We start from the raw sequence: 13,148 nt of genomic DNA on the forward strand, positions 1-13,148 counted from the left end.
AGAAATTTGGCGAGAAATGTGACTACTGGTGACTCCCCTGTGAGAAAACGGGCCCAGAGAGGATTTATGGCAAAGGTTCATTTTCTATTTGCTCCACCAAACAGACCCACGAAATGTTAGGGCAAAATATCGACAGCATTCATATTAGACACAGACAACAGCATTTTTAAAAGTACAAATTAGTATTAATAAGATGGTCCCATGAAGAGAAGCAGAGCCCCACAAAGCACCTCGGAAGAGGCGGAGCCTCAGGAGACACTGGGAAAGGCGGCTTCAGTACTCCCTCTCACACGCTTGCGCCCACACCTTTGGCCACGCCCACAGAGGCACGAGGGGCCTTTGCTCCGGGCTGCTGCTGTTAGGTGCTACAGTGGCCCAGGCACTGAAGGCTCCGGGAGGCGGAGGATGGATGCGGATTTATCGGCCATTACTGTCTATTTCACCAACGCCAGGGGCTCCGATGCGATGGATAGGGATCCTTCTAGGGGAGAATCCGCCCTGGGAGCGACGGCCGCCGCAGCGCGACTCGGGGAGCCGACCGGACAGGTAGGTGGGGCTTGGTTCCCAGCTTGGCGGTGGACCCCGATCTCGCAACCTGTCCAGTCCCACCTCCAGGAGTCCTACTCTGCTACGGAGGGGAGGCTGATCGCCACTGCCAGCCCACCGCCTGGACTCGCCAGTGCTTCCCAGGCCTGGCTGCTTTGACTGTATTCGGGGGAAAGAGTGGGGGCTGGTGCCCGTGGCAGGGTGTTGTCTGAGCGCTCTGCTCCGGGGTTCCGCCTCTCCTTCCTTCCCCTGGGAACTCTTTTACCCAGCAAAGCCACCGGGGAAATGACTTTAAGTGGAATAGTAGTTGAGAATTGTACTAGGATTTAAGAATCGCTTCGCATTAAACCTCAAACTACACCCCCCTCATTAAAAACCTCAAACTACACCCCCCTCACCTCCCACCCCCGTTAAAGAAACCTCCTAATCATTTTCTGTGAGAACTGTAGATTATCCACATTCCCCGAAAAACAGACGAAAGATGGGTTCGGAGCATTAGTGCCTGCCTTTACTCAATGTACTTGTTTTTGTTTTTTAAAACGGCAAATTCCTTGTGAATTGTAGTTAATTATGAGTCATAGCCAAAAAAACATAAATGACTGGACACAGTAGTGTGTCTCTGGATTGAGCGCTGGGCTTGCCTTCAGACCTACCTGACTTCCAGTAACCTCTGACCTTGCTGGCTGTTTGGCTTTTTTTACTCCCAAGCAACCAATTAAGACTAATCCACTAAAACGGAGATGGGCTGTGCTCTTTGTGGATTGAGGGACTGCGAGGAGATCTGGTGCAGGTAACCGTTCTATTTCTGTGGAGGGTTTTTGAGGTTTTTTCCCTTAGGGGATAGGCTCAGCAAATTGGGCTAGTTGATTTTGTAAGGGTTCTTCGGCCTACTAACATCCAGTAAAAGGATTCAAGCCATATCACTGATAACTTTTAGGGGGCCACTTCGTTTTGCAGTGCATTTTGAGCAGTTATTTTTTAAAAGTTTTTAAAAGAATATGTTATCTGTGCATATTTTCATAAAGGGAGGAATCGTTTATTAAATAGGAGTTATTGAATTGAGCCTCCTCATTTTCTCCTTTTGGAATTGGGAGTCCCTCTCTGTTGTGATTCCCCACCTTAGTAGAATAAAGATACATATATTACATTGCTTTGCACTATATGAAATTCCGGAAAGGTTCAATTGAGATTTTTTTTTCTTAAACGAGTTCAGTTCTTTTAAATGATGTGCAAAATATTTTACAGAACACATCTTTGTTCATATTTTTATAAAGGAATCATTTCTAAAATAGGAATTATCATTAATGTTTTTAATTTATAAATTTTTCAGTTTCATAGGTTATGTTTTGTTTTTTAGGATAGTTGTTGCAGGTTTTGTATAAATTTATTGTGGGGAAGATATGTTAGGTTAATCAGAATCACAAAATTTTTAAATTTGGAGTTGTCATCAGCTACCATCTAATCCAGTTCAATTGAGAAAGAAAGGTTAATCAAGCCTTTGTTTAAAGACCTACAATGAAGATCTTTCCCAATCCATCATTTTCTAAGGCTTTTTGGACTACTAAATTTGAACTATTATTGTTTAGAAGTTTTTCCTCATGTCAAAGTTTTTCTTAAATTCATCCTAGCCTGCTGGCTATTGAAGAATTGTTTACTTTGGTGCTAGCTAAAAAAAGAGAACCTTTTTAAAATAAATCTCTAGCTCCTTCTTTGTAGTCATTGTTGCTGTATACTTAATTATATTTTCAACATTGGCACAATTGTCACTTTTTGTCAAGGCCTGATATAAGATTCATTTCAGAAGAATTTATAATCTCTTCTTTCTCTGCTTGTCACCTAATTCGCTTTCAGTTTGGTACTTTGTTGCAGTTTATTAGTAATTGACTTTTTTTTTTTTTAATCTTCTGTCTTAAAGTCAATACTAAGTATTGGTTCCAAGGCATAAGAGCAGTAAGGGATTTGAACCCAGGATCATCCATCTCCATACCTGACTCTTTATTCACTGAGCCACCTAACTGCCCCAGTAATTGAATTCCAATTTTCTCTTATTGCTTAAAAAAAAAAGCCATTTATTGTTCATAAATACATAGGGTATATGTGAGAGTATGAGTCTTAGAAATATAATGTAGCTCTGCTGTAATGTAGCAGCTATTATCTTTTGGGTGACAAATATTCCAAAATTGCTTTTTATTTTTTAAGTGATAGACTTTGCAAATGTATCCTAAAAAAATATTAGGACTTGGTTGTGCCTTATTTTTTCATTGCTGTAAACATAATACCTGTTTCCCAGAATCATGGAATTTTAGAGTTAGAAGAGACCCAAATAGCCATCTAATCCAACCCACAATATAAGAAAATGTCCATTGAAACATACCTTAGAAATGACCATATTGATTTGAAGACCTTCATTTAGGGGAATCCCACTGAATTCCAAGGCAACTAATTCTTTTGGTTAGGTAGTTCTTCCTGAAAGCAAAATAAAATTTTCATTGTTGCTGTTTTCACCCAATGTTTCTGATTCTTCTCTCTATGGCCAAAATCACTCTTCTACCTGACAGCCCTTCAAATAATTGAAGGCAGTTATCACCTCTTCCATTAAAAGAATCTTCTTTTTTTCCAGGCTAAACATTCCTAGTTCCTCCAGTTGATCTTAATATACTTGACTGCCCTTCATCATTTCTGCCTTATTGGTGTCCTGCCTAAACTAAATTATCCAGAACTGAACATAGCACTCCAGAAGTAATATGATGAGAGATCTATATAGTGGAACCTGTAACTTGAAAGCTGTGCATCTCTTACCTAAAGTCACAGTCAGCTTGTTTATATTAACATTTTTGGCAGTCAGTTAACCTCTAGAAATTTTTTTTTTTTTAAAGAAAAACTGTCTAACCATGCCTCTTCCATCTTGTATTTTTGAGGTCAGTTTTTTTAATCCCAAGTATGACATATTTATTTGAATTTCATTTTATTTGTTTTGTGTTAAGAATTTTTAGGATCCAGACTCTGCATTTTAGTGTGTTTTTTCCTCTCAGCTCTGTGTCATCTGCAAGTCAAATAAATGTCATGTATTTCTTTGGATATTGATTAAAATGCTGTTAAACACTGATAAGTCATTGATAAAAGTGTTGAATAACATAGAGCCAAACACAGGTCTCTGTGACATTCCACTGGAAACCTATTAACTTGATGTGAGTCAACAAGAGTTTTTAAAGAATCTACTCTGGTGCTGGTGATAAAAATACAGTGAGTAAAATAATTTCTACTGGCAAGGAGCTTACATTCTAAGAGGAGATAAGTATATACAGAATAAATTTAATGAGGATATATACAAATCAAACCATTAATGACTACTCTGATGTCTATTCAGTTTAGTTAAGAATTTTTCTCCTTTATTATCCTCTGCCTATATTTATTCCATGAGAATAGCATGAGACAAATCTAAAATTTAAGCGAACTGTATTATTCATAGGATCATAGAGCTAGAGGAGACCATAGAGGTGATCTAGTCCAACTCCACTCCATTTTGTAGATGAGGAAATTGAACAATTAAGTGTGTTGCATACAGTCAGAGGCAGGATTTGATCCCCTTTGATTTGACTACAGAGTCGGTGTTTATTTCCTTTTACTGTGCCAACATCTCTTATGTGCAAGTTTGGTAATGCTGTCACTCTATTAGTTATTTTTGTTTAGCTATTTCTCATTGTTAAGAGAGAAAGTTCCATTGTAGGGTTGGAAACTATATCTAGAAATGACAGTGGTTTTAAAATAAAAGACAAAATATATTTTAAAAATAGAGTAAAGTAGCTTCTTCTGAAGCAAATCTCTTATTCCAATCAAAGGTGTATGTCTTATAATCCAGCTTCACTGAAAATGATACTGAGTTGTGGGCATCTGGGTGGCTTAGTGGATTGAGAGTCAGGCCCAGAGACGGGAGATCCTGGGTTCAAATATAGCCTCAGACATTTCCTAGCTGTGTGGCCCTGGGCAAGTCACTTAACCCCCATTACCTGGCTCTTGCCACTCTTCTGCCTTAGAACCAATACCCAGTATAGGAAGGTAAGGGTTTAAATTTTTAAAAAATGATACTGAGTCCAAGATAACTGATAACTTTTAAAGTGAATTCTGAATGCCAATATGCTTAAGAGAGTCTGAAAACAAGATAGAAAATAAAATTAGATCTGAGGCTCTAACCAAGCCAACATGCCCAGTTTGTACCATTATATATCATAGTTTTAGGAAAAACTTGTAGGACCAGAAAGTCTTGAGTAACAATTCTAGCATTATCTTGTAGCAATTTAAATTTCAACATTAAAAATTAGGACCTTAAGGAATAAAAAAAGTGGATTTACTTAAACATGAAGCCATTAAAATGTTCATTAAAATTGCATGTTATTTACAGGGGTTAGAGTTTTAACTTTATTCTTCTTCCCTGTCTTTAGACTAGGATTTGACTTTCTTGGTCAGAATATATTATTCACACCTGAAATTTCCTTCCAGAAATCTATATTAAGCCAAATGTTTTTTAAGATCACAGAAATGAAAATTATTCTGTGAAGCTCTTTCTTTAGTTCAGAAAAAAAATCCAAAAGTTTAAATGTATAGCCCTTTATGTGAAATTAATATATTTTCTGTGCTTACTTATTCTTATGAGTAGGGAATTATTTCATTGATTACATTTTAATCCCCAGCATCTAGTTTAGTATGGATACATATTAATTATTTACTAAATACTTCTGAATTGATTGAGTTTTTATCACTGATAGAATCTTACACTTCAGGCTTACACAAGTATACTAGGCCTTAGAAAATGAAGTTTCACACAAATGCATCTTGTGGTTTCTTTGAAAAGTTCCTTTCAGATGAACCCAAAGATCCCAGCTTTTGGGATAAGAACTCACTATTTGACAAAAACTGCTGGTAAAGTTGGAAAACAGTATGGCGAAAATTAAGTTTAGTTCAATATCTCACATCCTATACCAAAATAAGTTCAAAATGAGTATATGACTTAAACATAAAGTAAGTAAATCATAAGTAAATTAGGTGAACATGGAATATTATGCCTGCCAGATTTATGGAGAAGGGAAGAATTTAAGACCAAGCAAGAGATAGAGAACATTACAAGATGTAAAGTGAATAATTTTGGATTCATTAAATTAAAAGTTTTTGTACAAATAAAACCAATGCAACCAAAATTAAAAGGCAAGCAATGAACTGGAGGGGGGGAATTTTATAATTAAAAAATCTCTGACAAAGGTCTAATTTCTCAAATATACAAAGAACTAAGTCAAATTTGTAAGAAACCAAGCCATTTTCCAATTGACAAATGATCAAGGGATATGAATAGACAGTTTTCAGATGAAGAAGACAAAATGAAAAAACGTTTAAAATCCCTCCTGATTAGAAGAAATGCAAATCAAAACAACTCTGAGGTACCACCTTATACCTAGCAGAGTGGCCATTATGACAGTAAAGGAAAATGTGAATAATTTTCAGAAGAAATCAAAGCTATTAATAATCATAGAATGCTCCAAATTGCTAGTTATTAAAGACATGCAAATTAAAATGGTTCAGAGATACCAACTCACACCTGAAAGAAAAGGAAAATGAAAAATGCTTGAGGGGAAAATCAAAAATTTGGGACACTAATGCATTTTTGGCAAAATTGTGAACCAGCCCAACCATTCTGGAGAACAATTTGGAACAATGCCTGAAGGGCTATAATACCTGTTATCTTTAACCCAGCAAGACTGCAAGTAGGTTTATATCCTGAAGAGATCAGAATAAAAAGAAAAGGACCTATATGTACAAAAATATTTATAGCATTTTTTTTGTGGTGGCAAAAAATTGGAAATTGAGGAGACAACCATCAATTTGGAACAAGTTCTATGTGATTTTAATGAAATACTCTTGTGCTATAAGAAATGACAAGCAGGATGGTTTCAGAAAAACCTGTTAAGATTATATGAACTCATACAAAGTGAAATGAGCAGAACCAAGAGAACATTTTACACAGTAATAGTAATATTGTAAAGATGATCAACTGTGAAAGACTTTACTGTAATCAATTCAGTGATTATCCAAGACAATTCTGAAGGACTTAGGATGAAAAATGCTATTCCCCTCCAGGAGAGAACTAATGAACTCTTAGTAAAGACAGAATCCTACTTTTTCTCACATGAATAATTACTATATTGCTTGCCTTCTCAATGGGTGCTGGAGGAAATGAGAGAATTTTGAACTCAAAATGTAAAAATGTGAGTGTTAAAAAAATTTTAAATAGAAAAAAAATTCTTCTAATCTACTAGCAGTATTATCAATATCTTCTTCAGGGCTCGGGCAAGGTGGAAAGAAAAAATGACTTGTGAATATTGAAACTCAAAACTTTCACATGGATTTCATGTACACTGGTTTGATAGTCTTCCTTTGGCCCTGATTTTTTACAAGATTAACTCCATAAAATTTGCATTGGAAAAAATTGCACTGAAAGGCCAATGTTTTGTCAGGCCCTCATTATACTGTTTTCTAAACTAGCACTTTGAGTAGTGTTACCTAGGAAATCTACAAAAGAGGCAACTCCTCTGCAAATCTGCCCTAGAAACAGAAAGAAAAAAGGCGCACAGAATCATCCCATTGTAAGCAGATGACACTAGACAATTTGTTGATACTGGTCTAGGACAGTCCCTTTAACACAGAATTTCCATGGAAAATGTTTCTCAGAAGAGACAACTTCATGAGGTACACAATTAACTCTAAGACAATAGAACACGAAACCTGATACCTAAATGGACATTAATATGCATTGCCTGTTTATTTTTGTCTTCCCTGTTTATAAAGTTATATTTGTTGTCCATTTTCTTTTAATATTGTCCTAGTCCTTTTGGAAAGTTAAGATCTGGTTTGTTCAAGCTGCATTTTATACCTTCCAGATTTGTTGCAGTACCATTGATTAATGTTGGCCATTGTTTAAAAGAATATTCTGAATTTTGTATTTGTTGTTCACCATATTTTTGTTTTGTCACCATCATAAGCCTCTTTGAATTAAGGTTGCTATTTTGCTGTACAAATAAATTATTTGCTATACATTGAGTAAGCCAAATTTGTTGATATTTCTGAGGAGATATCAAAAGGAATAATTATGGAGGAGGTTAATTGTAGGTTTTGAAGATATGTAATCTTTCCCAAAAAATAATCTTTGAAATCAAAAGAAACTTCTAAAGAAAGAGTTGTGTAAATAGCTCTTCAGCCTGGCAAGAACAGGATGAGCCTTAACCATTTCTGTCTTGAAAAAGGCCTCTTATTCTGATGAGATTAACTAAAGAGAAAACATCCTCAATTGGCACAAACCAGATCTTTGGCAACTCCTGAGACTCCAAAGTTAACACATTCCAACTGACACTGCTGTCTAAAGACCAGTGGTCTTTTAATTGCTAAATTCCTAGTGGCCTTTTCTCAATCTTTATTCTCCTCAGTTCCTCTACATTTGAAAAGATTTCCTTTATTGGACTCCCCTAACATAATTAATTTTATAGCTTATTAAGATCTATGATATATAATATTTTTTAAAAACTAGATTTATGTATAACTTTCAGAAAAATATTTTCTTTTTTAAAGTATTTTCCATTGAATCTTTGTTGTTGTCCACATTCATATATAATGTGATAGATTATAGGTATAAGGCCAAGCCTTCATTTTAAAGATGAAGAACCACACAGTAAGTAAATCTAACCAAGCTATGACTTGAATTCCAATCTTTTGACCTGCAGGAGAACCTTGGCCCCATTTATGGCCTCAACTGCTAACTATGCCAACATTTATAATGCAACAGCATTATAAAGTCTTACCTTTCTTCTTTTCCTCCTGAGAATGGTCTAGCAGTGTTCCTCCTCAAATGACCTCATATATATTTATTTACATGTTGTAGTTCTTTCCCCCTCTCTAACTCCTATTCCCTCAGTAGAAAGTTCTTTGATGGTTGGGGTTATTTTTCTTCTTACCTTTGGATCTCTAGCACCTAGCAAAATAGACATTCAATAAATGCTGATTGGATAGGACCTCAAATTCATATTTCTCCTCTAATGCCTTCTAGTTTATTTTTCAAATTCAGTTTACTCTTAACAAATCTAAAGAATACACAAAAAAATACAGCATCATTTTTTAAAAGTTAGTTTCTGTTTTTCTCTTGTCCTCTTTTTTTTCCCCTCCCTGTTATTGAGAGAAAGGAATGGGAGAAGCCCTAGGGCCTAGCCTGAGAGTCATGAGACCTAATTTCCTTTTCTAACGCTAGCTTTTGCACTAACCGACTCTGTTACCTTGAGCAAACCACAAAACCTTTCTAGGTTTCAGTCTGTGAAATGATGATAGGATCATAGATATAGGGCTCAAGATGTCTTTTCTCATAGGTTATCTAATTCAATCCTTAATTTTACAAGTGAGGAAACTGACATCCAGAGAGATTGAGGACTTGGCCCCTTCTAGGTCCAATTTCTTGGGACAAAATTTTTTGTGCATTCCAAAAATGGAAAAAAACTCACATAAAATCATTTTTTTTTTAATGTAATGTCTTTCAGATACAAACAAGTGGTGATGGAAACTTTGAAAATGTAGAGCTGGGTGTCCTAGGGAAAAAAAAGAAAATTCCCAGAAGAGTCATTCATTTTGTCAGTGGTGAAACCATGGAAGAATATAGCACAGATGAAGATGAAAGTGATGGTCAAGAGAAAAGAGACCTCTTACCTGCTATTGATCCTGTAAGTTTGTTATTCTTTTTTATTATCTTTTTCTTAACCAGATAAATATCATAGAATAGTCTCTTTTATAGAAAAACTAGTCTATATTTATTTTGTAAATATTCATGAAATTATTAATATTCTTACTATACATTTTAAGATGCAATGTGACACAATTAATAGTGTTCTAAACTTGATGCCTGCTCTGACACTTCGTAGATATATACAAAATAATACAACCTCTCTCTGAGTCTTGGTTACCTTATCTGAAACATAGGGATAATATCTCTCTAATTTAGTTCCTAAGATTGTTGTGAGGCACAAAGTCAGATATTATTGTTATCTTACCTGTTTGAGAGGTTAGTTTATGTGCTTCCTATCATGTGGAGACTTTGTGTGTAGCAATATTAATATCAAAGGTTCTTTTTCCAGTGCCTTACTGGAGAATCAAATAATGGTTAAATTAATATGAAATCAGGGGCAGCTAAGTGGCTCAGTGGATTGGGAGCCAGGCATAGAGAGGAGTCCTGGGTTTAAATATGGCCTTAGACACTTCTCAGCTGTGTGGGGCAAGTCACTTAACCTCCATTGCCTAGCCCAGTGATGGGCAAACTACAGCCTGTGGGCCAGATGCAGCCCCCTGAATGTTCTATCTGGCAGCATGACATTATTCCTAATCTGACGAATATAGTGAGTAGGATACAATACAATGAAACTTCAAAAGAGTTGCCTTAGAAACAGACTGACAGATGAGCATATCCTTTCCTTTGGCCCCCTCTTTAAAAAGTTTGCCCATCACTGGCCTAGCCCACACTATTCTTCTGCCCTGCATAGCATTCATTCTAAGACAGAAGGTAACAATTAAAAAAAAAAGTTAATGTGAAACCAGCTGCTAATGGGGATGCTATGCTATCATTTGGTTTGTAAATATTTCTGAAGTGAGATAATAGATCTTACAGTCTTATTGTCTCTGCAGTTTTGTATCTAATAATAATAGCGAATATGTAACAATAAAGGGTATGTAATAATATCAATGATGATGGCAAGAACTTTCTTTTCTGAGTCTTCAGTAATTGTGATTACGTAAGTGCCCTCAGAAGCAGTTGCTAGGTGACAGGTGAGAGTCTAAAAGATGTGTTGTAGTGTTGGTTTGACTTGTCTGCCTCATGTCCTCTTAATGCACCTTGCTGCTCCATCTAGTTAGGTCTGCCTAATTATGAAATATATTTATAAATATATATTCATTGTTTATAAGTAGAGCCAATAGGAATGTTACCATGTGAGTCTGAGAGAAAAGACCTTAGAGATGGGAAAATGATTTTAAATAGAAATAAGGTACTTAGTAGTAGGTCAGGAATTAAAGAAAAAATGAGTTTATTATAGACATGTCAGGTTTGAGTTGGGTATCTTGGTAGAGATGATCATTAAGCGTTTGTAAATGAGGCTTTATAGAAGTCTTGGATGGAGATATAGATGTGGAAGTCATTTGTGTTGAGATGATCACTTGAAGCTTTGGTGATATATGAAATTGTGAAGAGAGAGAAAAAGACCAAGAATAGATCTTTAAGGAAATGCCTACATTTGAGAGACTTGAAGAAAGAAACTAGTTATAAAGACATGAGAGAATCAGAGATAAGGCAAAGACCACAAGACTAGAGAGGGTGTGATTAGCAGTACAAGTCTTTAGAGAAGTCAAGCAAGATTAGAAAAGGATAAAAGCCATTAAAATTGGCTAAAAACCTAAAGGGTGTTTGGCTGTTTTGTTGTATGAAAGAAGTCAATTACAGTACAATACAATAGACAATTATCAAATGTCTACTGTATATGTTAGGCAGTGAAGGAAATAAAAAGTTTAAATAAGACAGTCTCTTCTCTCAAAAAGCCTATGACTTGTAAGGGGTTAAGGAATGAATATGGTGGTAATGAAATGAAGTCTTTTTGTATAGGTCAGTTTTTCTACAAGTTTGGCTGTGAAGGGGAGCAGAGAGTTCTATAGAATCTTGAGAGATTAGGTAATTAAAAAAATTTATTTAAGGATATGAAAAGTTGACTACATCATCGCCAATAGGTTTTTATGTTAAGGGCAAAAATATTTTGTTTTTCTTTGTCTTTATGTATAATCCCAATCAAAGTGTTTTGCAAATAGTAGGCTCTTATTAAATGTTGGATTTAATTTATTTCAATTTGTAGGTAGAGGAGGAGAAATCGAAGATGGAAGAGAGAGAGGGGATGATGAATGGCTCAGGGTCTTGAAGGAGGTAGGAAAATTGTGTCAAAGGCAAAGAATATTTTGTAAGGATATCCTAAGCATTGTTTTTTACTGGTTTAGCAAGTCAATATAGTATTGGGAGGCAAAAAATAGCATTCTTTAGGGAAAGAAATAGTATCTTAAGAATGCATTTTGATATAGGTAAAACTAAGCTAAGAAATGAGAGGATAAGGAGAAAGCTAGAACAAGTAGAAGAGAAATTTCCTGTGGAAAGGAGTGCTTATGTTGGGTATGAATATCATTATTCTTGCTTATCACATATATGATTATGATTGTCATACGGATTTTAGAGAATAAGAGAGTTTTTTTAAGAATATAGTTTTCATGTGTTTATTTCTCAAAGCTGAATTTGATCATTTTGTACCTAATTAAAATATACTTATAAAGTAACTTAAATCAAATAATTAACAAAGCAAATATACTAGAACTTGTACATATAAGCATTATATTTCAAATTAATCATTTTGAGGGACTAGTTTACAACACACAAGAAAACCAGTTTGTCTTAATATAGGTTCAGTAAGGTTAGGATTTCCAAAGTGCAATGTAACATGGAGCACACAACAAAGTAGAAAAATTAAAGCAAGCCAGTTTTATTAAGGGGACATATTCAAAATAAGGATAGTCAGGGAGAATGAAAACAGGTCAGGTCCATTGAGGGATTTGGTAGAAGAGATGGCACCGGAATCAGTAGTTTGGGTGGGTTTTTATAAGATTCTTATCTGAACTGAGCCAGGACCAAGCATTGGGCAGACAAGGTGAGGAGTTTGAATTTCAGAACTGAAGCTGATTCTTGTTGGGGAGGGGAAAGCCCAAAGGGATGGAGAAGGATGCCTGGTTAGTATTAAACTGGTTAGTATTTCTGCTGGTTTTATTTTGATAGGGTGACTCAAGAGATTTGCACTTTCCTGAGACTCCTCCTTTTTTTGCAGGTTAGGGAATTACCTCACAATCATGTCATCTAAGATAGCAACAAAGGTAGTCAGGAAAAGCGGTTCTAGAGGAAAATTTACCCTGAATCGCTCTCCTGCATTAAAATTCAACAAATATATAAGGCATTTTATTAGGGCTTGTGAGGATGTTAAGCATCAAAAAAAATATATTCATAAAATCTTAGGATTATTGACTTGGAAGGGACCTCTTTGCAATTAATCCAACCTATATCTGAAAGAAACCACTACTATAAAATATCCAACACACAGTTCTGTATTGGAAAATAACAAGTTTTATACAGTGTTAGCAAAAGTAATCTTCCTAAAGCCTTGATGGCAAATTTAAGGCAGACATGCCAAAGATGGCACACAGAGCATGCTCTGTGGGCACAAATGCTGTCACCTGCTAGAGTTAGTTACTAGAAAGGCAGAAGGACTCGAGCAGTGCTGCTCCCTTCCTCCCCTCCACCAAGCCTCCCCATTCCTATGCCCAACAGCCCAGTGGAAACACTCCCTCCCCAGAGCAGAACACTTGCACCACTCCCCTTCCTTTCTCCCTCTCCTATCTGGGGTGGGGTGGAAGGTAAAGGGGGAGAGAAGGGGTGCGGAACTCAGTCTCTAGTGGGACAGAGTGTGACACGCAGTCTGGGGGACACGACACACAATCTCTAAAAG

General features: G+C 36.0%; 1 protein-coding gene across 1 annotated transcript in view; it reads left to right on the plus strand.

Moving 5' to 3' along the window:
* Positions 1-201: 201 nt before the first annotated feature.
* Positions 202-13,148, plus strand: part of FAM177A1 (family with sequence similarity 177 member A1) — a 40,041-nt gene continuing 27,094 nt past the window's right edge. The window contains exons 1-2 of the mRNA XM_044664760.1: positions 202-546; positions 9,114-9,293. Of these exons, the coding sequence (XP_044520695.1) occupies positions 202-546; positions 9,114-9,293 (525 nt within the window). The remainder of the gene's footprint in view (positions 547-9,113; positions 9,294-13,148) is intronic.

Source organism: Gracilinanus agilis, chromosome 2, assembly GCF_016433145.1.
Source record: "Gracilinanus agilis isolate LMUSP501 chromosome 2, AgileGrace, whole genome shotgun sequence".
In the NCBI taxonomy this organism is placed as follows: Eukaryota; Metazoa; Chordata; class Mammalia; order Didelphimorphia; family Didelphidae; genus Gracilinanus; species Gracilinanus agilis.